The 25,742-nt window shown below is 29.9% G+C and overlaps 1 protein-coding gene and 1 long non-coding RNA gene across 3 annotated transcripts in view; one reads left to right on the forward strand and one right to left on the reverse strand.

The window, feature by feature from the left end:
* Positions 1 to 21,014, reverse strand: part of rho-5 (rhomboid-5) — a 29,993-nt gene extending 8,979 nt beyond the window's left edge. For both annotated transcript variants that reach the window (XM_015515542.2, XM_015515541.2), the window contains exons 1-11: positions 20,443 to 21,014; positions 13,173 to 14,042; positions 3,004 to 3,108; positions 2,598 to 2,942; positions 1,816 to 1,987; positions 1,586 to 1,708; positions 1,402 to 1,515; positions 1,038 to 1,321; positions 778 to 961; positions 635 to 709; positions 396 to 557 (exon numbers count right to left, since the gene is read on the reverse strand). In XM_015515542.2, coding sequence (XP_015371028.2) covers positions 396 to 557; positions 635 to 709; positions 778 to 961; positions 1,038 to 1,321; positions 1,402 to 1,515; positions 1,586 to 1,708; positions 1,816 to 1,987; positions 2,598 to 2,942; positions 3,004 to 3,108; positions 13,173 to 14,042; positions 20,443 to 21,014 — 3,006 coding nt within the window. The remainder of the gene's footprint in view (positions 1 to 395; positions 558 to 634; positions 710 to 777; positions 962 to 1,037; positions 1,322 to 1,401; positions 1,516 to 1,585; positions 1,709 to 1,815; positions 1,988 to 2,597; positions 2,943 to 3,003; positions 3,109 to 13,172; positions 14,043 to 20,442) is intronic.
* On the forward strand, positions 7,127 to 20,446 carry LOC149059026 (uncharacterized). Its single transcript, XR_016190140.1, has 3 exons — positions 7,127 to 7,240; positions 7,984 to 8,076; positions 20,398 to 20,446. It is a non-coding gene; the product is annotated as an uncharacterized LOC149059026 (long non-coding RNA).
* Positions 21,015 to 25,742: the final 4,728 nt, after the last annotated feature.

Consider the following 25,742-nt stretch of genomic DNA (forward strand, 5'->3'; position numbering starts at 1 on the left):
AAGTTAAAATCATTTTAGAATGTAGAAACTAACAGTAAAAATGGTCATAAATATTTAAAAATATCAATAAAATCCTCTAAGATACTCTATATAATATTCTTTTCTTTATACTTTAAAGTTAATTCACTTTAATTTTAGAAATTCTAGAATAAAATATATCATTGAAAAGGTAAAATTTGCCATGTACGTTTGTAAGACGGAGATAACAAATGCCTGTGTAGTGTCCTCTTAATGATATTATATAACTATTAATAATATTATGTAATTATGAACTGACTATTATAAAACAATAAGTAATTTGGTCTTAATTTTTGATATGAGTTATTATTGTATAATACATTAAGTATTATAGATTAATTAATTTAATTTATAGAAATGCAATATTTATATCTTACTGTGCACTGTTCTTTTGACGCTTGAATACACCCAGAGTCATCATTTCTGATACAACAAGCAGTTTCTCTCTCTTTTTCCCGCCATTTTTCAATTTCTTTCATTATATTTTTATCTTTTCGCATGCAAGGGGCAAACTTAGCGCCCAAATGTATTAAATCCGCCTGAATTTTCCAAAAAAAAAAAGAAAATGGTTGAAATTAAAGAAAAATGTCAATAGAATAAATTGAATATTACTTACCGCTCGTGGTCCTATCCAAAAATTAGAAGGTTCTATGTATTCAATGATTTGTACAGATAAGCTAGTGACCATGACCTGATATTATATTACATGATAAAATATATTACAAATCATTATAAAACATTCTTAAATAATTTACTTACAGCGCCAGATTGGTGACTGAGATCAATACCAAAAGGTCCAAGACCATAGGAAAATATTGATAAAAATAGCACTAAAATTTGAACTACTGTAACCCAATAAGTAAAAAATGGCCTGTGATCTTCTAAATCATCAAGTTGTTGCTTTACATCCTTTCTGTTTACAACTGTTTTGTTTAAAGAACGTCTAAAATGTTTTCATTAATTAATGTAAAAACAAAAAATGGAAATGGAGAATTGAATAATAACTATTTAATTATTACCTGCATACTCTTCCAATAAAACCCATTCCATATTGCCTTCTATCAGAGTTATCAAATGCTCTATCCAATACTCTGCCCCAAATTCTACCCATACCAATGTTTGGCATATGATCATCTTCAACTCTTCTAGATGGATTTCTTTGCCAGCTAGAATACCTTCTAAAATTTTGATGTGGTTTTTTATAATGTTGTCTAATTGAACTTTCATAATTTCGACCAGAATCCACGACTTCTTGTTCTATTCCTTGGTCGCCGCTATCCGAGGAGAGTCGATCAAAAAACACCTGCAATTTAAACAAATTCAAATAAACATTAAAATATTACAATAAATAATAAATATGTTTGAATATAACAATATAATTACATCATCAGTCATTTGAGATGAGATTGTTGGAGCATCAGATGTGACAGACGAGGGATAACTTCGAGACCATTCATTAGGTGTTGCTATTATTTTTTTTTTACGACTTAGTGTTTTCTGTAAATATGATTAAAAATACATAAAGTATGATACATCACAAAATAAATTTTTTAAATTATAGGTTTACCGAAACAACAAAAGATAATCCGCTTAATGTTAATTTAGCGACAGATGGTTTCCTTCCTAAAGGTTGAACACGGGTGGCACTATCTCGTTCATCAATATCTCGACTAGACTGTAATACATCAGGCTAAAAAAATTATTTTTATTATTATTATTATTACTTACTTACTTAATAGTGTATATAACAAAGGCAATAAGATAGTAAATATTTAAAACTAAATTGAATTAAAATACCTGTGCAATTTGAGTTGTGGGAATTTCATTTACAGAATTAATGTATTCATTTTTCAACTCTCCATATTTTCTAGTAGCTAGACGTTTTCTTCTATCTAGCCATTTAAGTTTTTCAGTTTCCTCAAATTCTTCATCAAGTCCAAAAAACATAGCTGTTTCTCTTTTAATGAAGCTACACAAAATAAATTGAAAATCTTGTTAGATGGAATTTTTTATTTTTATTATTGAATCAATTAAAAATGTACTTCAATAAGATATTTTTAAATAATTTTCCAATGATCACTTTTAAGTTCATGCTACCTTGAAGTATTAACATATTATGTACAATTGGTGATAGAAATTAGGTATTAAAATATTCATATAAGTATTCAAAACATAAAATATCAAGGCATCAAAAAAAAAATTTTAGATTTGTGACTTACACATGAAAGTAAAAATCAAAAATAAGAAATATTCTAGGAAATATTATACTTAATTTTGTTCACATATTTTTACATTTTTGCCACATAATATTTAGAATATCTAGAACTTATTGTTTATTTATTTATTATAGAGATATACATTGTACATATAAATTAGTTTCCTGTACATAGTGCATAAGCATAATATGATAGATTATTGCAGTTCTTGAGAATTAAATTTACGTAGGTACAAAATATAATATACCTCAGGTACCTATTCTAGACTCAACCTAAAATTTATTTAAAACTTGTACAGAATATGTATGTATAATTCATACTAAAACAAAAACCGAGCTTAATATGATCAATAAAAAATCTTACTTTTTTACAGCTTCTGTCTTAGATGTAGATCTGTGAAATGTTCGATGTTTATTATGCATTATATTTGAAGATAAAATTGGTAAAGACGTTTGATGGTGTATGTTCTTTGGTTGATAAACAGTTTCTGATGGAGGACTATTTGGCTGGTCTGAACCACTGCTGTTGGCAGGTACAGTACATGTACTAGCAGTTTCCTCAGAATTATCAGTAGTCACTTCAGTGGATGAAGATGACGGTTGCGAATTACTGGGTGCAGGAGCCGACATAGACCTAAATGGAGGGTCATATTTGTGTTCAGCCGCGGATTCCATGTTTGGTGGAGCTGAATGGACACCACTGCTTGAACTAGGAAAAAAATATTCAATTGCATTGGGCCTATTAATCCAAATTGCATAACAAAACATACCTGCTAGATGATTGAATGGATCCAGGGCTTGAAGTTATGGAGAGTGGTGGAGATCTTGAGTTTGTTTGACCTTGAATAGTCAACCCTTTGGCAAACCCAGGTTTCCTAAAAGAAAATTAAATTATGAAAAATAAAATTGGCTAAAGAAGTTGATTTTAATTTCCAACCTGTACTGCCATCAACATAATATTTTGAAAATATGTCTGATGAATAATACAATTTAATAATTTTTGAATGGTAATAAAAAATGTAAAAAATGTGTTAGTCTTGATCGCCAACATAGAGAATTCTTTATTTCAACGTTCCTAGTAAAATATGGTCTTAATTTAGAGTTTTAGACTTATCGTTGTTTATTATCACATGTTTTCGTTTACATTCCGTTGTGTTATCAGTGATAAAATGTCAATAATATGGTTCGGTGGCACGTAAAAAAAATTTATTTTAACCATAGAACATAATATTATTAATATGTTTTAACTGATATGGAAATACCCATACCTCTATGGTTATAAATAGTATCTACTAAGTAATAATTTTCCACTAAGCAAAAACGTAATAATTGTTAATTAATTTTAATTCGCCCAATAAAATCGTCTAAATTATCAATCATCAATTTCGTATGGGAGGATGTTTTTGAGATCAATAACTAATTTAATTATAATAATTTATATAAAATAATACAATATTTCCGCGTCAATTACGTACCTATCTTATAAAGTTATAAAACATTGTCAACGGAAAAGTTTCGAAGTTGTTGGTTTTCTAATATTTTACGATCAATGGTCATAAATCATAATAGTTTATTCAATATATTGTGTAATATTACCCAATTTATACAATAGTAACTTCTCTGTTGTTGATAATTTTTACAATAAAGATATGAAATCATCTCTAAATTATTTTTCCGTTAAAATTTGTTAGTTGTTAGCTAATGTAGACGGTACCTATTTAACAATAACCTGATGGATATTAATTATTGTTTTCGAATAGTGAAATTTAGCTACATTACCCGCTGGATTAGTGGTTTTCAACCTTTTTTTTTTTTAAATAAGACACACAGACACAGTGCTCTTCACGACATCTTCACGTCACGTCATGTGTGTCAGCCACTAACAAGTAACAACGTTTTATTAAACATCAATTTTTTCACCAAATTAAATAAACACATTTTTACTTTATTATTTATTTATATTAATTAATATTATTATAATTATTTTAAATTATAAAAAGTCTGTCAAAAGCTCACGGCACACCTACAAAATTCTTGAGGCTGAAAACCACTGCGTTTTTTTTACAGATTTACTGAGAAACTATTTTATTGTGTGAGGATATCGCATAATGCTAATGTTTTAATAGCGAATTTAATATTAATAGATCATTAAATTTAGTGTCACGAAATCGGGAATATTGAAATTATAATATTTATATTACCATTTGCTATACGAGATACGACTGATACGAAGTTGAGTTTAGGTCGTACACTGTGCCTATTTGGCTGTGCTAGGCACTTATTGATAACATGGTATCCGGTTGTGGCGAACAATGTTTAAATTAAAAAAATAATAGTCATTCGATTATATTATTGTAGTTATCGACTGTCGTCTGCCGTAAAATTAAAAAAAAAAAAATACAATATACTCTATGAATTCGATTGCCGATAAATACAGATAAATATTTGACAACTAGATGAGTAATTGACCTAGATCCGACAAGACTCGTACGACGTACACAGATGGTGCACCTTACGCAGAATATTATGCTGTTTAGCTGTTACCTACGTTATTATGGACTACGGTCTACGAACTCACTCGTATTCCGCTGGGCAGCGTTGTAGTTCGCGATGATTTCCACAGTCATATTTTAAAATGAAAGTAACACACCTATTATTGAGAATTTAGAAGAGGTACCTATGAGGTATATAATATACTATTTAACTAATTTTGTGTATAGCCGTATAGGTATCGGACTCAAGGCTGTAGTAGGACATTTTTTCGGGTGGGAGGGGGAGCAGGAAGATGGGAAGCAAAATATGTATACTGTATATTAATATTTTAGTTAATGCTGAATTAGAATTCCGACATTTGGTCAAAAATAGTTCGATACTAAATTAACGTTCTTTCAATTACACATATTTTTTTGTTTTTTTTTTTGTATTTGTTCATTGAAACGATCTTTAGGTCTTCGTCAATGCTTATCACAAATGGGTACCTAGTAGGAAGATCATGCCGTGATTTATGTATGTATACATCACTATATGCATGATACTACCCCCCTTTTCCAAGAGGAGACATGTACGGTCTTCAATTACACATATTAACGAACAAAAAACAATTTACTTTTTTGGAGGTAGGTAATAAGACGATTGCAATAGGGCCTATTGAATAGGCACATCATACGCAAATAGGCGGTCTTTTGGCGACTATTAATTATATTAGAATTAAATTTTTATCTTACTGTTTACGAAAATTTACGAGAATTTTATTGCTGTTATTCATAGTCTTAAACCCCTGACCTTCATGGTCACATTCAATACTAACTATTTTTTTATCGTTATCATTTCCTATTTTTCTTACTAAATTACAACATGCATTTTTAATTCTTTATTTCAAAACAGCTAGTATTAATTTAGACATTGGAGTACTTCGGCTTGTAAAAATCAAATTTTGGATAAGTAGCTATTATAAGTTTTAAGTTATAAGTTATAACATATATTGGTAATAGCAGTATCTAGGTACTTACAGCTTTTATGAGCGGAATGGAGTGGATCTTACCCCGCAAAATGTCGATCCACTGCTATAATCATCAAGATCTTAAGACGTATTTATAATAGTTATAAGCTATACGTTATAACTAATAAACTACCTGCTCTGAGTATTAAAAGTAAAAAAGTTGTTTTTCAGAAATATAATTAATCGTATTAAAATTGTATAAAAAAAAAGTATTTTCGAAAAAGTTTTATGAAATAATATCAATGTTTAACGTTTACTTGATCACTTCGTATACCTATAAAATTTCTGGTCCGCATTTTAATTTGGCTAACTTGATAGTTAAATACAAATTATACTTCTAATATAGCAGCGGCAAATCTTTTTCGGATCAAACATTTTGTTTTTTACATTATTAATGTTTTAAAAAAATGTAGATATACGTGGGCAAAAAACATTTTTTTCTGGTGGTTATCCGGTGATGGGGTTTTCAAAAATCCATTAAATCTTTTTTTATATCTAGAGTGTAGTTTATTAGATTTATATAAATGAATAAAACACAATTTGCTACAGATTTAGTTTCATAATATATCAAAGAACCGAAGGATTATTCTTATGTCTTGATACAAAAAATGTGAAAAATAAACAAACTTTCATAACTATATATTGACACGATTTTAAGTACATAAATAATTTGTTTCACTAAATGCGACTATATGCAAGATTGAAAACTGAAATTAAAAAAAATACTTTCGAGTACCGCTATAATCGTTATAATTTCCCAACGTGCCATGATTGTTGGTTATATATGTATAGCTTAGAGGTTTTCAAACTTTTTCATCCCACGATTTCTTTGTGTCTTCACAAAATGTTGACGGCTCCCAAATTATAAATAACAAAAAAATCAATTTTTATAAATTTTATCAATTATTTGTTTATCGTATAACATGACATAATATATAAAACGGCCCTGGGAGTCGCGACGCACAATTTGAATACCTTTCTGGTATTTATAATATTATTGCATACCTATATAGGTGTATTACCCACTTAAAAAACCCATTGAACGATAAAAAGCTGTGAAACTATTCAGTGTACTACTTGATAAAAATTTTAATGTATGTATATATAGGTATATAGATATACCTATCTATATGTAATATGTATAGGTACTCGTTGAATACCATTGTTGTTATTTCAATATTTTTAGAAATACAGAAAGAGTACATTATAATGTTATAAGAATGGGAATATTACACATATATATTGTATTATATGGTGCGACTGTGACTGCACTTTATAGCATTTAAAAAGTGTCCAAAATGGAGGGGATGTGAGTAGTGAGCAGCTTTTACTCGCGCGACGGCGCTAGCTGATTGGGCGTTGTTTATTAATACGCATTTCGGCAGATGGAAAAATATCAGTCCTTCTAGAATAAATTATACTAATCATTTCACTGCACGACCGAGGAAGATATAAAATAGCAGGCCAAGGTTTGTTTTTTATCAGACATAACTTTTAAAAACTCGAAGGTAAATATTTTTATTACAAAACGATCACCACGATTTTTTTAAATGTATTATTAGAAGAGTTTATTTATCCGTTTTATTCATTTATGATCTGTTAAAAATGTATTATGCTGGCAGAGTAAATTACCTACGCTAAATTTTTTTGAACTTTTTGAAACGCTTTTGTATACTCATTATTTGAACATCGACAAACCGTACTTTATAATAATTGGGATTGATTTTGTGGCGTATATTGTCTCATAAGTCATAGTGTACCTACACATTTAAGGATAAAAAAGTACCCAAAGAGTAACCCATCTAATCGTTTAATACTTCTAACTTAAAACAAAAAATAAATAAAAGTTTTCCATTGTAAATTGTAATTAAAATTAAAAATATAATCCCGAGTGAATGCACATATTTTATTATGACATACAAAACAATTATTCATAAATTGCTGTTAATTAGTACTCAATTGGTAATATAATATATATATATATATTTGGATATTCCTAGCATTGTCAGTATAGGTATAGCGTACTACGCGTTATTGTAAAAACTTATTAGACTATAATACATATTATTATAGTGTGTCCTGTTTAAAAAGGAATAAGAAATGTCTTTCGGATCGCCTAAGAAGATAAACAAGAAACGAATACTTAAAAACATAATATAATAACAACTTTTGAATGTATTTGAAAGTGGGATATAATGGAAAATTACCATAAGACCCGTAACAATAATTATAATAATTACACCATTTTCAGGCATTTACAAATTACAATACCAAATTCTACACGCAAATACGCAAAACAATAGCAGTAAATAATAGAAACCCAATAACAATAATAGTATTACAGGTAATGAATATTTGCGTTGAGTTGAGTAGCATCTATGAATTGAAAACGAAAAATAATGATTACTTACTCAACAATAAAACAATAATATAGCCAATGTATTATTATTATTAGACGAGTGTGGCTGTATTGGTATTTATGTATTGTAAATCAATGTGAACCAGTGATAATAAGTGCCTATACTAAGAGATATAGCGGATAATGGAACGTGGTTTTCATACTGATGTATTTTTGAAATACCAAATATAAACCGGTAATAGTCGGTGCAGTATACTCGTACAAAAACATTATGAGTACGCTTCAGGATTTCTAAAATCGGCAAAATCGTCAATACAATAATTATACAATGAATTACATATAATGTATATGTTATATGTGTGTGCAGAGGTGAAGTGTACTCCAGTAGCGTATTTAAGGGGGTTTTGGGGGTTAAATGATTAGAATTTAAAAAGGAGTGTTGAATTATTAATTTTTTTTTACAACCCCCCTCCCTTCAGAAATTAATTTCTATATTCACCACTGGTGTACACTATATTGTAATATATATATTATTGTATATAAATATATATATATAGATATATATAGATATAGATATAGATATAACATACATCGTATAATAATACATTGGTATTGGTTTTCCATTATATTTAATTTACGGATTTCCATATAGGGGAAGTGAATATTATGTAAGCTGTAAAACTAGTAGTAAATTAAATTATATTGTTGTTGATAGAAATAATATTTTCTTATTTCGACGATAATATTGAAAATTTACAATATATCCATCTATCAGGCCATTGCGCATACCTGTATATATTATAAGCTTATGAAAAAACGAATTACATACACTGTAAATTTAATTTTAACAACCACGGTAAAGCTGCAAAAACTACAGAAGCTATATGTACGTGTCGTTGGTGTTCATTCAAACGTATGTTTGTCTGACTATCGAACATATATATTTTTTTAAATATTAACATGACAAATGAGCCATGTAGATGTATCATATTATATAGCTCTGTGATATTATGCAACCATATTATGTATTATCATACGGAAATACTACGAATAAAATCCTGTGTTGACCTACATAATGCTTACATAACATTTTAAAAATTAACCCATAGGCTATAACTTATGAACAGTTATATTTTATTTTATTATTGTTAAAAGTTATATCTATTAGATATCAAATGTATAAAATTAACATATCTACAACCTTCCTGAACAGATTGAAATGGTCAAATTATACGTGAATGAATTATAAGTTTGATGAAATAAAAAAACGAATCAATTTATTTCATAAATAATCTACTAAAACTGTTAATTATAATTAATATGATGGATAACTCTGATAAAAAGTTATTTTTAATAAGTTTATGTTAGTTAGATATGATTATGCGATAAGCGATATGCATAATGAAAAATAACCTTTGGGGAAATTGTTAATTGATCATTTAAAAAATGTTCATGACATTTTTGGCATAAAGGATTTCATGAAAAAAATTATTTAAAAGCTAAGTTCTTCACGATATCATTTAGAAATAAACAGTAGTAAACAATAGTGAATAAATAAATAAATAAACATAGTAGGCAACTATTATAGTTCTGTAATAAGATTTTTTTATAGCCAGAGTACAGTTTTTTTTAATTTCTGATAAGAATTATGAAAATTCACTGTCGTTATTTTAAACGTTAAAACTTAATGTAAATTTAATAGGTTTGCAATTCAATCATATGGTTTTTGAAACAAATTTATATTCCGAAATTTCTTAAATGGTCCTAGAATATAGGTACCTAATAATACCTATAATACTTTATTGAGAACTATAATAAAATAATGAATATGATGAGATTTTAAAAAATGATTTATTTTAAAAATGTATTAAGACCACAAATTTCTAATAGCAACAATATACATTCTGCAGAATGTACCTATATTTAACAGTTATTGCTTAAATAAAGTTATCCGATACTATATCATGGCTTTGCTTTTATATTTTACTTAATAGTTCCAAATGTTAATATTAAATAAAATTTAAATAAATCGTTTGACCAAAAAACAAAAACGTGATATATTAAAGTAGGATAAGGGAGTTATCAAGTAGTCATATTTATTTTAATATTTCAAATATTTGTAACTACATCAAATAATAATGAGATTAATTTAGAAAAATAATTGAATGTACATATACTCCACAAAATCCCTCTATTGTTAAACATAATGTGTCCCCATAGCTTTAAGATCAATACTCTATGACTACTATTTTGTATTTTGTATTTACTACAGGCTAATAACCTCAGGAGTTGAAGCCTTATTTAAATAAAAAAAAAAAAATAATAATAATAATAATGAGATTTTTGGTAAACATAATTATTATCAAACGGTCAATTTATTATAATTAATGTATAACTCTAACAATGTCGGAATTTATCTGATTATGTTTAACGAATCTTTATTCCCGTTATCATATTTAGGTATTCGATTATAATTATTTTAATTTGTTTTGTATTTAAAACTTAAATCTCTTCGTTTATTTTGATTTATAATTTCCACATTCTCTACCTGTTTTAAGTATTGTCACTTAGTCATTATAGGTACAACATGAAAAAAAAAAACCATTTATTTAAATAATCGAAAACAAAAAAGTCTAACATTGTTGAATAATATATAGGATAGACGTAGTAAGATACAATATTAAACCATTTTATACCAATAAATGGTATAAAGTGTCTACCAGAATCAGAAATTATAACAGAACTGTACGCTCGTGTTCAGTAATACAATTTAACTCTCGACGAAAATGTTCTTAAAAACAGTTTAAGAAATGAAAACATCAACTTGATTTATACACACTATACAGCTATATTACGAGCTTTTGATTATGGTCACATTCATAATATAATATACTTAACGGTCATTATGATGCCTTGATAAGCCCATCAAATAATATTATTATAACGCCTAGAAGAAAAACAAATAGGTAGCTGATATTTAATATTTCGTATTGTTATAAAGTACCTAGGTATCATTTTTTTGTTCTTAAACAGACAAATATAATTACTTCTGCGAAAGTCTAAATTCGTTTATTCAGTTTGTGTGTGGTCTACTGTAGATAGCCCGAAGAAGTGGATATGGATAATATACTATTACGACCTCATACATGTCCGTATCAAATTTCAACCATCAAGATCTTGAGTGTATAAAACCGTACTTTAGCCTATAAAACAACTAACTCGTTTGCTTATAGAACGTAAAAGGAAATATTTCGAAAACACCAGTGTCTTTTGTGCACAATTCACGAGAAATAACGTCGTCGGCCATCGTCTGGAGTTGATGTATCACGCGCCCTGCTCTTATTATTACGATGCTAGACAATAGAAAATAATCATTATCTATATAATTTCATACACCATGTCTATGAAGTGTAGAAGTACAGCGTTGAACGTACATTGGCGATGTTTACGAAAATTCGCATTCGTCGATACGACGCGTAATGGTTTTAATTAAATATTTTGTTCCGTGGCCGTAATCATAAACGTGCTATTATAATATTATGCCACGACAAAAATAAAATCATAGGTTTGCAGGGTTTGCGTGACGTATATTATATTACACGTATAGTCGCGTGGGGAAAAAGTTGCCATGGTAAAATTTAGAATTTAAAAAATATTTTAATTTTTTTAAGCAATAAAGCTCTATAACTACTATTATTATTAAATGTATAAATTGATATTATATGATTGTATAATATTATTTCCCTATGGAATGTAAAGACGTATATAACAATATAATCAAAAGCACCTATCCATCACTTATAAAAAAAAAAAATGTATTTACGTGCAGTTCTAGACATTCAGTCGATTATGGAGTTGATTTTTAATTAAATGAGGAAAATATGTACTTTTCGAACCTGACAGCAGTTTCATCATAATATATTCATTCCAATAGCCAATTATTATAAGAACAATATAAAGACAAAACGTCCAGAACAAAAATTAAAACGTTTTACATTATAAATACTCAAAGCATTTACTTTTTGGAGTGAAAAAATAAAAACAAAGTTGGTAAAGAATAACAAGATTTAAGTGTTATTAAGATATAAGATAACACGATTTAATTAGGTCATACAAGGATTACAAAGATCATGAAATTTTGGGCAAGAGGAAGATATATTTTACTGGAGAAGTGGCAGACGACGACTTACAGGAAAAACTTATACCTTGTAGAATAGTCGGAATTCGTTAATTTTTTTTTCAAAAAAGAGTACATTTTACAGGTCTGATCAAAGCACGATTTTCAAAACTATATAATTATAGTACCTATATAGAAGTAAAAATTATGAGTTTGAATAATGCACAATATTTGTTATTTTTCAGACGTATTTTTTTGTTTTCATTATTTAAATTAAAATTAAAATTCAGGCTTTGAAAGTTTAATCTAATCTGTAAAATTTCTTATCTATCTGTTAAAAATAATAAATTATCAAAATTCGACATATCAATGAGCCGCAAGAGTTTTTCCTGAGAAGTAATTGTTGTTAATATAATATACCGTATCAACCCCACTCCCTCTAAATAGGTATCGGGCAGTGTATTAGTATTATAATTAAGATAGCAATGAAAATATAAAATATAATTTCCAATTTGTTTAGATTTTTCCAAAAATGAGCATCGAAATCTTCAATTTAATAATAATTTAAATAAGACAAATGCCTAACCACTACAACTAATGCGCAATAATATTAACAAAATAATAGTATAATATAGAATACATTTAAAACCAAAAATTTAGTTTAAAAAAAAAATTGGAAGTTTATATATACTATATAAATAATATATGAATTAGAATATAATAACTGAAAAAAAAATTAAATATGCTTAACCCCGTAAAGTTAATATTTGTATCCATATCAACTTTGAACTTTTGGAGTTCACTATATTGTTTATCATCATCTCTATATTATATATAATACGAATTATTAACTTATGCTTTGTAGCTAAACGTTGACTTTCTAACTCAAGTTAAATTTATTCATTAATTTTCCCGCCTTTGGGAAGCCATAGGAACCCATATTGCTATATTATATTAAACATACCAAGAAGCGTTGTTAGGTTGAGCCGGAGGGCAGTGTGCGTTGTTATTGTTGTTGTTGCCACCGCCACTTCCGCTGCCGGAAGCTTGGGTTGCGGTGGATGGTGTGGAAGTTGCCGCCGCTGCTGATGCTACTGCTGCGGCGACGGCCGACGAGCTGGACGTGGCCGTCGTCGCAGCCGTTGACGTCGCGACCGCCGAGCTCTTGACGCCGGACAGTGCGGCGTGACCGGAATAAGCGGCCGTCGAACAGCACGCCAGCGCCGAACTCTCCCTGATGCATGACGACGATATGCGGCGCGTGGCCGCGTGCGTGCCACCGTAATTAGCGGCCGCCGGTTCGTCGTAACTGTTTTGTCCGGCACAAACAACGTTGGCGCTACTACACCGGGGCAGCGTGGCCGAGTGCGCGTCATACTGTACCAGGCACGCGCTGTTGTTGTTGTTGATGATGTTGTTGCCTGCACCGTTGTTGTTGTTGTTCGTGGGACCTTTTGCCGGTGACCCTGTGGAAGACAAGTGGGTGGCTTGCTGCCTGACCAATCCGGAAGGCGATAGATCCCTGGGAGACCGCGATCGACTGACGGTGCCGTACTGGTAACCACACCCGCCGCCGCCGCCGCCACTGCCACTGCTGCTGTACAGCGGGCCAGTACAGCAGCGGTTCGACGGTCTCAGGGTGGCTGTCGCGTACGCCCTGGACAGCGCGGCAGCCGAAGAAGGCATCGCATCCACGATCGCCGACGCCCTCGAGTACAGTGCGGCTGCCTCTTTCCGGGAGCTATATGCCGCGTCGTCACACCGGTCGTAGTGGCCGTCGTAACCATCGTCAGGAGAAACAATGGGAACAAACCTCTCGGCCGGTATGTGGTACCTGTAACAAGACGTATTTTATTAATAACAATATTATTTTTTATACGGCGTATGGGACTGGACAATTTTTGTTTGAAAAATCTTAGAGCATGTTGATCAAAATAAAAGTCGTTTCGAATTTTTTATGTTACGATGTCGTGATGTTATAGAGGATACCACGCATTTAAGATTTTTTTTGTTGTCTGTGTATACGGTGTAGTCGAACATTGTTATTGTTGCTTATTTTCAAGTATATTACTTATTTTTATTCATATCTCACCATATATCATATTGTAATAAAAAAGAAATCAAACACGTTTAAAAAAAATCTTTTTTTGCACTCGTTAATTATTAATTAAAAATGTTATAAAATTATGATTGGAATTATCTTAAATGTATACTTTATTTATAGAATTGTTTTTTTTTCGCTCTAATAATTAATAACCGATAGGTATTCTCTACTCCTAACAGTACATAGAAACGAATAAAAAATTTAAATTTAAATTTAAACAGATCTATAAAAACAGATCGAATTAATGATGTTTTTCTAAGTTTTGCTTTAAATATTTCTTATTATTTATTTTTTAGTGCTATTTATATAGGTATCAAAAATTTTGAAGTTTTTATGTACATATCAAAAGGCACAAAAGGAAGTATCTCAGTGCTAAAACTACCGAGCTCCCTTGCATTCCCCGTTATCATTATAGGTACCTGTGTATTACGATTTACGAAAGATTATGCAGGGCGGTTCATTTTTATCGCCAGTCATATTTTTATATTTATATTTTATTTTATATTATTTTCATCTTTAAATAAAGCTGCAACAAATATCTCGAACCGCATCGCATTTGTTTTTTAATACAGCCATCAATAGCCATACATTCCATAATATAGATACACGGTCATAAATTACAGACATCAGTAGTTCCTATATCTATGGCCGCGATTAAGATATTATATTAGAAGGTCGCAGGTCTATAATAATTATCGTGTGTTTCGTGTGATCACCGTCGGAGGAGTCGACTTTTGCGCTCGATTTACCGCACAGGCATTTGTTCGCGTCATTTTGACGGGGATCACGTGTTTTCTCGTCATAATAATAATATATTATGCCGTTTCGACAATCGATTGTGTGTGCGGTATATGGGCCGCCGCCGCATGGTGTTTCCCGAAAGTTTGTTAAGTATATAAACACACGGAAAAATGGGAAAACGTGCCGGCCCACTCGCGCAGTTCACGTTATTACAGCGAAACCTCTATTTAAGAACAACCCTCAACAGAGAGGACCCTTATAAAATCCCCGCCATTTATTATATACGCAATGAATATAAAAAATATGACTACAGAATAGCGGATTCCTTCATTAATATGGACACGGACATAGCGAATTGCAATATAATTGCAAAATGGCAACGAGGAAATTTTATCGTCTTTATTTATATTTTTATTCATGGTACAAAGTTAACTGCAATTCTACAAGATATTAGCTTACAACAAAATAAATTAGCTATACAGATAAATAGTTTAATGATTCTTTTAGATTACCAATCAATTATTTTTAAAAATGAAATATTTTTGTTGATGTTAATTGTCTCCGATTAAGCTATTTTATTTAATTTATACTTATACGTATAAAAATGATATAAGATGCGATTATTGCACTAAATTATTTTTAAACGTATTAATGATGGAATATATTGAATTTGGCTTCACTGCGTGTTTAATAGGTACACAATATAAAATTATTCTATAACAATAAAAGAATTTTAAAAAATAAAAATTTTTAAGCTAATATAGGAGACATTCAAAGAAGTGTAACTATTCATAATGGACCTGTTACCCGACGATTAAATGTTAGAAATACTTATGCAGGCATATGAGAATTTTCAGTTGTACACAGTGTACACATTTATGTTACTAAATTATATGTATTACAATTTAAATATAATAAGATATAAAATAAAATACAAATTTATATAAATACGTTGTTACTTCTATTGCCAAAAAAAGTTTTAAAAAAATACGAGTAACCCTCCTATAGTGGACAGCCATTATGTCCACTAGTCAGGGACATATTTTAATTCCCTTATATGGTGTCTGATGCTATAGTGAGATATCACTGTATATTAACATCGGGTGTTTACTGCATTGCTGCAATGTCTCGTATGTATAAAAATCATTCGGTCAACAGTCCTTATCAATGCTCTATCAATATGTAAAACCACACCAACGTAGGGAAATTTATCGTTTATTATAATTTTTAAAAAGTTTTATAGAAAAATCGGCTAAAATAGAAAATAAATGTTTGTGCGGTAAGATATACCGCCCTCGTACATGTAATTCGCGTGCAGGACGTACGTATATAAACGCGTGTTTATTTTCATAAAAGCTTTGAGGAATTCGGGCAACTAGGGAAAAAAATATACCGGAGAAAAATTATTTTTCGTGTTTTTTTTTACTGATGGTTAAAAAAAATATAATATTTATGTTTATAAGGTTTTGTTGAATTTTAAAATAAACCTTTTGTATAGAGTATCGCACAGACACACACACGCATTATGTACGCTAGCGTGAAGGTAAGTTAGGGGTAGGTATACCGTAACGATACTTATATAATCAATACTCTGTCATACTGTCTTAAATTATGCTGCCGCGGTTGAATATAATAATATATACACATAAACTGCGAAGGTATAAAGTAGCGATATACCTTACACTGCGCAGTGGTTTAGCTGTGGTTACTAAATTACATATATGCAAACGTTCAGTGGCGTATTTACAGTTTACTGGGACGTGCGTTTGACCCCCCTCAAGGCATAGACGCATTTATTACACGCATATCTTAAATTAAAGTTTTTGAATTTACATTTTACTATAATAATAATACATTTTAGTTTAGAAGTGTTAAAATAATAAACCCGCTCGCCTTACTCGTTTAAGCTATAGAGTTAGTAGTATAAACAAATAAAAAAATTAATTTGCTCATATGTTTACAATTTTTTCTTTCTTTTCAACCGAACACATATTTAAAAACATTTTTCTATCAATTTTAAATGAATTTTATACGCATACATAATATTATTATTATTATACATATATTAATGTTTCATAAATGTTTGACAGGATCACACGGAAGGGATTATATAATACTCAACAATAATATTATGATGTTTGCTTCAGAAGACTTCATTAAGTATATATACCTAAGTTTAGAGTTTGGACATCGTATAATGGTATAATATGTTATACAGTGATTTATTATTCAGTGGTAAATTTATTCTGAGAAGAGAGTTATAGACTATAGTATTTAAAGAAAAGAATATATAAATATAATATATATGTAAAGGTGGTCGGAACGTAGCTGTACGATTTAATATGATTCTGACAATATTATACTGAGTTCACAAGTACTTTTCTCAACTATTTATAGTTTTAAGACTTCAATTATATTCTAATGATACGTTTGAGTAATGCACGTTTCCCTCGTAAAAATATATTCGTATAATTGTAGGTCAATGGCGTAGTTTTTTTTTTTTTGGGGGGGGGAGGGAGATTATGGGGATAGATTCCCCAGAGCCTTTTTTTTTAAATGTTTAATGCATTAACTTATACTAGATTATAAAATTACTCATATTATGTTTTAAATTATAAGTTACAAATTATATATCCCCACCCCCTCAGAATAAAATCATAACTACGCCATCGTTGTAGATATATTACATATTTAAATGTTTGAAATGTATTTAAAATATATTAGGACGTATGAGTGTATTACGTGTATTGAACTTTATAAAATAGGGGTTATTAAAAAAAAAGTTAACCATAGTGTAATAAACGATCGTTACTAAACTTTGCAGTATTCTGTTATTTAAATAACTAATCAACAAAATTCTGTGAATCTTCAACATTCTTCGTAATACATTTTTATAAAAATCAATCAATAAAACACGTTGTGTTAATTTTATTTTTGTTTCATTGTACTTGGATAATGTGCATTAGGAAAAAGTATCAGAAAAACTAACAAAAAACCCTTTCGACCATTTATAGTCCCTCATTGATCATGAACATATTGTGTGATTGTCTTAAACCGTTCCTATGATAATCGCAAACACATAACAATAAAGTGAGCTAGACCAATATTTTTTATAGTATTACGTTAGAAATGTAGCATTGATTGGGGTTGCTGTTTTTTATATAGCTGAGAACCAATAGGTTCTTCGCTCGTATCGTTTTATTGTTTTCATTTTTATGGCGCCAACCATAAAATAGACATTTTAGATAACCCCGTTAGGGAAACTGAGAAAAACGTATCATCTTATCTAATTCGTTCCTAGGAGCGCACACTATAGTATCATTTTTTCGCTATCTTACACACGCAAGAGTGTGTGTTAAATTTAATATACGTAATTTCAAACATTTCTACTTAATTCACTCATCGTGATCGTATTGCATTTAACTGTTTAAATAAATGTTATAATATAATCTATTTAAAAATTAAAAAGATCATTTATGTGACACTTCTTAAAACTTTTTAATAAGTAATAATGATTTAATTTGATTAGTAACTAAAAAATTAAATCTTTTACAGCTATAGGTTTCTATAAAACCAAATATTACTTTCAACTATATAAGCACGGATAATATTATTTTTTATATTTTTATAATCATTTTTTAAACCCTAATATAAGTAATTTAATCACATCGAGAGAAGAACAGAAAGAAGTTTTTATTTAATTACATACGTGTGTAAGACAAAGAAAAGTTTTTACTGATGCGGTCTTTTAATATAATGATTTCTTGCAAACTTCTGTGTAAAAAAATCTAAAACCCCGGTAGCTACGATATATTATAAAAGGCAAACTGTAGCCTTATTATCTATTTCTAAGGTCCAAGGGATCACTATATAGAGTATTATAGTATTATAGAAAGCTGTCAACCGTTTGCACTCATTTTGGATATTTGACCTGAAATTTGATAAATAGTTTGCACACACATTTATCAAAAGGTTATGGCTAGTTTATGCTTGTTTAAAAATTTGACATAGCACATTTTAGTCATATGGATCAGTTGGAAAATATGATGGGTCATTTAATAGAATTTTAACCATACAGGAAAATATTTTCATCGTTAGTTTATATAATACTTAATTATTCGAGAATTTTTTTATTTTTCTTATTAATAATATGTATGTCAAAACTAATAAATTTTAAATAAGCAGCATCTTAGTAAATTCGTATACGATTATATTGCACTAATCCAACGAGAATCATACTTATCATATTATATCATCTATATCATCTATATCATATATATCTTGTATGTGCGCAAACAGTACCTATTTTAAGGCACATTTTTTTAAAATGAACCCAGGGGATTTCTCAAATTTCCGGTAGAATTTCGAAAATTTGCACAAATAGGTACCACCTGTGTGCTTTACATATTTTATCATTAGAACAAAATTCTATATATAACCACATTAAAAGTTCCATGTAACGGAATGGCTCGGTATACCTACAGATTTTTTCAGTATAAAGACGTTTCTCTATAATAAGGAGACAGAAAACTAAAATATAAGTTTTAGGTATTGGTTATACGAGATATTACTGTTCTTTTCCGTTGTATAGAGATCTCTGTCTTATAGGGAGTCCGTTATAAGGAGGTTTTACTGTATACAAACTATATGACGTATAAACTATGGTAATTATTCGTTAGCTAAGTTTTGTTTTATGTTTATTTTATTGGAGTATGGCCAGTATGGGAATATTATATTATAAATTTTATAAGCGGGCCCCAAGGACTGAGTGATAAATTCTACGTATCAACGATTCGGGCTCAGTGTTGGAAAAAGATAATTTTTAAAATAACTTACCTACCATCTAAACAAAATAATGCAGATATAAAAATATCACTGCAGTTAACACAACTTTTTATCGGGATATTAGATTAAAAAAATACCAATTTTTTTTTATGTTAAGTGCATAATACCTACCTACTTTATTTATCTCACGAAACCGTTATCAAAATATAGTATGTGATAAAAAGTTTAGGACTAAACGTGTTAAAGTTCCATCATACGCGTATTTCGTTAAAAGTAAAATGGTGGGTGAGCAAAATATTATACTGGTCCGAGGATCGATGTCTAATCTGCCGCAGACAGCTTACTTTTACGTACCTATATCTATAAAAGATATTATAGATACTACACATATTATATGGTTTAAAAAGTAAGTAATTTAAACGATTTCCATCCGTTCTCGAGATAAGGATATATTATGATCTCTCTCTCTCTCTCTCTCTCTCTCTTTTTTTTATTTACCAAGTCCACAAAACACACGTACACACTTCCGCCGATATGACCTAATGCGTTGCATTTTTAGGTGTCGTTGGACGGGAATCACCGATAGTCGGGGCTGCAGGCTTACCTGGAATAAGCGGATTCGTTACGTTTGGCTGAGGTGGCGTAACTATCGTGGTGACGCGCGGCATAGTCGAACCGTTCGGCCACCGGCGACGGCGGTGACATGAAGCTTTCAGACGTACTCTGCGATACCGGAAGATAGTGGTTGCGGCCGCCGCCGCCGCCGCCACCACTACCACTTCCTGTTCCGACGACGGCGCCATGGCACGACGACGACGACGATGACGAGTACCTATCGTCCGGCAGCTGCTGCTGGTGATGGTGTTGTTGTTGGTACGACCGGCCGGCCGACGATGCGCCCGATGAGTACCGTTCGGGGGACGGTGGCGGGACGTACCGATCGAGCGCCAGGTCATGCAAACGGTAATGACCCTCGATGGTGCCGTGGTACCGTTCGGCGGGAGACGGTGGTTCCAACAACGATGCCGACGACCGGCGCAACGTGCCGCCACCGCTGCCGCCGCCAACGCCGTGGTGATTGTTGTGATGATGGTGGTGGTGATGGTGGTGGTGGTTTCGGTCTCTGCGGATTTTACAGTAGTCGACTCCATCTTGACCCGGCGGTAAGGGTCTCATATTGCCGCCATTGGCGTCATTGTCAAGACATCTGAAACGATCAAAAATATATTTTCAATAAGTGTGCGGTTTTTTCGATGAAACCTGGTACCTGGTTAGATATATATATTTGTGATTAAATCAGAATTGTAATTGGCCAGATTTGGATTGAATACATTGGTTTTACAATAGCTGTTTAGGTACAATGTCTGTTTTTTCCAATTTTAATTAATAAATGTTTTTTTTTTTTTTTGATCTTAAGATACTTTTCGTTGTAGAAAATATGATTTTATTTTCAACTTCTGATGGTGTCTAATTGAAAACTAACATGCTTTGAGTTTGGTGGGTCAAACATGAAATATTCCCGTATTTTTCATAATTATCGAGAAAAACCAAAAATGAATCACTAATTGTTGACAAAATCGATTTTGTTGTTATTATTGTAATTCAAAAACAAATAGCTAAAGATTTGGACGGATTTCAGATTATTTGACTTGTATGACTATATCATTAAAATTTGTTTAAGTCATCACTTGTGTTAAAACAGCCAATATCTCTGATTCAATGTGGACAAATTAAATTTGACATTAATTTACAATAATAAATAAAAGCATAATATCTGTATAATATCGTGGGACAATCTCTATATTGGAACGTATTATTTACAACATCGGACCATGTCGAAATCAATCAATATAGTTTTTAAATATAATCATAATGTTAATAGATTTATTAACATTATGATTTATGTGAAATTGAATATTATTATTATAGGTTTGAATAAAATAGTTAAGTTGATTGATTATTAAAAAACAAATTTTGAATTTTAATGTTTGGCCTATGTCTTAATATTAATAATATTAAGGCTAATGTGAAAATAAAACCAATATTTTTTCTGATATGGCAAAACACAAATTTTTAGTGTTAAATTAAGGATTGAAAATAATTGTTGTTACCTAACCCATAGTTTTTATAATTTTTATTTAAAAATGACCAATTTTTAAATTCGATCTCCTAGAAATTTTGTTTTTTGGCATTGACACTTTTCGCACCAATCCATAGGATATCTCAGTCTGTGGTTGTAAGCTACTTTGGTTTTATCTCCACAATTCACTAAGATCTATAAGTACTTATAATATCACATATTCGCATCCTAATAAGCATTTTTGGAAACGCTACTGACTACACTGATAACAATCGTAAAAGTTTAAAAGAACAGAAGCTCAGTCACAACACATAACTGAAACTCAAGCACACAAAATTAAAGATTAAAATCCTGACATTTCTTGTAAATAACAAAAAAAGTTACCGTGGTTGAATTTCGTTACTACATGGTCACACAATTTTGTGAAAAATTAATACAAATTTCAATAAAATTGGGGCGCTGGAGTGAATGATCTTTTCGACGATTCTAGATCAGATTCGTTTTTCTATATCACGATAATTTAATGTAATTTTCAATTGAAATTTAACAATAACTCACCTTAAACATGTAGATAACATGTCAAATATACATGTGTAATCGGATTCATGTACCGATTAGAAACGGCGAACGTTATAATAGTATTCAAAATATTTAATATTATTAAAAAATTATATAATATTATTATCATACTTGATACTTTACTTATATACCTACTTAGTACTTACTAAAAAAATAAGGGCTCTTGTGCGTTTGCATATTTTTTTTTCATTAGTATTATAATGTCAATTTAATTTTTAAATATATAAGTTTAGTATTTTTTGCTAAGAAAGAATTGTATGATATTATATTTAATACCCAATATAATGTCGTCAACAGCTAACGTTTTAAAAAGTGAAAATTATGACATATTTTGACATTTCAAGATTTTAGGGCATAGTATTTATGGTTTGTAATGCATATGTTCTTAGTTGTTTGAAAATATTGTGTATTCTATCTGAACACTAGTATACCAATTTAATAATATTACAATCTTGTGATTAAATATTTTGATACTAGTCGTATAAAGTCAATCAAAACATAATTCGCTACCAAGATTTTTAATTTTAACGGAGAATTGTTATTACAGTATTGCAATTTGCAGTATAACACAAAATTAATAACTTCAACATTGTAATAGTGACAGCATGACAATAATATGGGAATTGATAATATATTTTTGTATCATGAGTATTTTGAAAATGTATATTATACACATAAAGCAGTAAAATTGTTAAAATACGAGTATTTCCCAAAACATAATGTTAGGAAATAATTTTTTGAGCATCTTTCATACTTTTTAACCGTGCATTTCAGTAGCTCGGTGTATAACACAATATTCATAAACAAGTATTTAATAGTTTTTCAGCGCATGAAATTCCGTATTCTATATTTTATAATAATCACGAATTTTTTTTTTCATTAAGTTTCTTGAAATAGTTAACGTAGTTTGGCAGTAGATATACATGTCATAATATCTGCTCAGTACTTTAATATGAATATTACATTAAAGATGGTGAAATCCTAGGCGAATTATTCTTTTTTTTATGTAGCATTAAAAAAACAACAATTTACGGCAAAAGGTTTTAAGTTCACTCGCCGAGTTTAATCAATACCACGCGCTTTTAGAAGGTTCAGTTTAATATAAATAGGTTTCACCGTTTATTCATTTATTCCAGCTTTTAATCTCAATTTGAATGAAAAAAAAAATAGGTAGGTATACAGACATAAAACAGAGATCACGAGTATTTTAAGGATTTTCATACGCTTAGGCCATTTCACTTCCCAACCTGCATATTATTATTTAGAATTTAAATGAACGATTAACTATTTTAAAATGTGCGTATTGATACGTAGTAATTTTCTACTTGGAAATGTAAAATTAAAATCCAAAACAACAAATTACATAATAGATAATAATGAATTTATCTATCTATTGTTTTATATTCCTGCTTTAATAAAAATCAAGATACATGGAAAGGACAACGATGTGAAATTTTAAATATTAAAATGGCAAAGAACTGCACGTGTTCAAATTGTGTTTCCAATCCTCATTACTAATCTATATTTAAAAAAAAAAAATATATTAAATCATTTTTTTTGCATTTTATTTATAATAGTAATTTGACAAAAAAATATGTGTCATCATTTAAAAAATCAATGTAAAAAAATACTTAATTGTAAACATAATTTTTTTCGATAGTGTCTATAGTTGTAAGCTATGTATTTTCACTTTATTGTATTTATTATTTACCGATATGTAAATATTTGCTTTATAGATATAACAAATTAATATAATTTCAATAAAATCTTTTACAACAGATTTTCATGTATACGTGAACAATGTATATTTATAAATTTTCATCACATTGCATTCTTTTGGGATTTTTTTGTTTTTTTGGAAATTCCTGCAAAATAACATTGCACAAGTTTACCACGAAAATGCTGGCACACATATTGTTATTGCAACCTACACCTAAATCGTAAGATGAAGGCATGCCACGGATGTGAGAATGGAATATTAGACAACGTAATAGAAGTTACAATATATAGCACGTAGAGTGAGAGAGAAGATAGGTTCATTGCACGCATTCTTGTGATACAAACAAACATGTTTTTTGGTTTTAACCGATTATTGCTCTTCAACGCTACTTTAATTTTAAACTACTGAAAATGCGAAAAGCTCAACAACGTTCACTTATTGTAGTGGCCATTGACCTGAGAAACACGCGTGTTATTTTTTCACAGTGTGGCATGGCCAAAAAAACTTATGCATTTTTACCCCAAAGAGAACGCTAACAAACACAAAACACGTTATATGTATTTATATGTCTTAATAAGTATAACAAATCACTTTGATCAGATTATACGATACATAATACATTATACAAAATGAATGATTTAAATTGTTGATATTGTTTTTAAAACTACATTTTTTGGTTTAAAAGTTTTCACAAATTAATATCGTGTAAAATTTCGCATAATAATAAATCATATACATTTGTAACAATTTTAACTACGCCCAAATTTTGATCGAATATGATAATAATTTATATGCAAAAATGATTAATTTATAAATAAATCCATAACTTACGATCGAAAGTTAAATATTATTCTATGGTTTTTTTTTAACTTGAGGAGGTTATATAGTATAAATTAAACTTTCATACTTTATCATAGTATAATAATGCTATTGCTACATTAGTCAATTCGTATTATTATTATAATACTGTCCATTGTCTGTGACGTACAAAACATTATTAGTAGTATTTTGTATAGGGAAAAGATTATGATTACATTTAATGGTGTTTATGTTTTTGACATGTTTTCATTATATTTTTCTAAGAAATAAGGACGTTTGTGCAATTATTGTGGTACCCGGTATTTTGTGGACGTGGCTTTGGTCCTGGGTCGAGAGACTGCAACGTCCAGTGTAAGCACTGTAGTTGGATTATTCGTTATTCCGCCCATTTATTTATATTTTTGTTTTAGTCATTGTTATAACAATAATTTATTGTTCACGCCCTGCGACAGTTATTTGCGAAAGTTGCACTCTACCACCTGTGCTGCCACGCGTCCCAAATACCCACCAAAGTATCCACCTCTCGACCATTTTTGCACAGTCATATACGATTATTAATTATTAATTATTGTTATCATCATATATTATGGTACCATCCCTTCACTAAGTTTTCAACATAGGACAATCGACTCACGCCACGCCGTCTGTTACGCTTTTCACTGTCCAGTGTCCATGGATATACTATCACAGTCTATTATACTGAATT

Source organism: Diuraphis noxia, unplaced genomic scaffold (assembly GCF_037042655.1).
Source record: "Diuraphis noxia isolate RWA-SAM2 unplaced genomic scaffold, SU_Dnox_SAM2 contig0002, whole genome shotgun sequence".
Taxonomy (NCBI): domain Eukaryota; kingdom Metazoa; phylum Arthropoda; class Insecta; order Hemiptera; family Aphididae; genus Diuraphis; species Diuraphis noxia.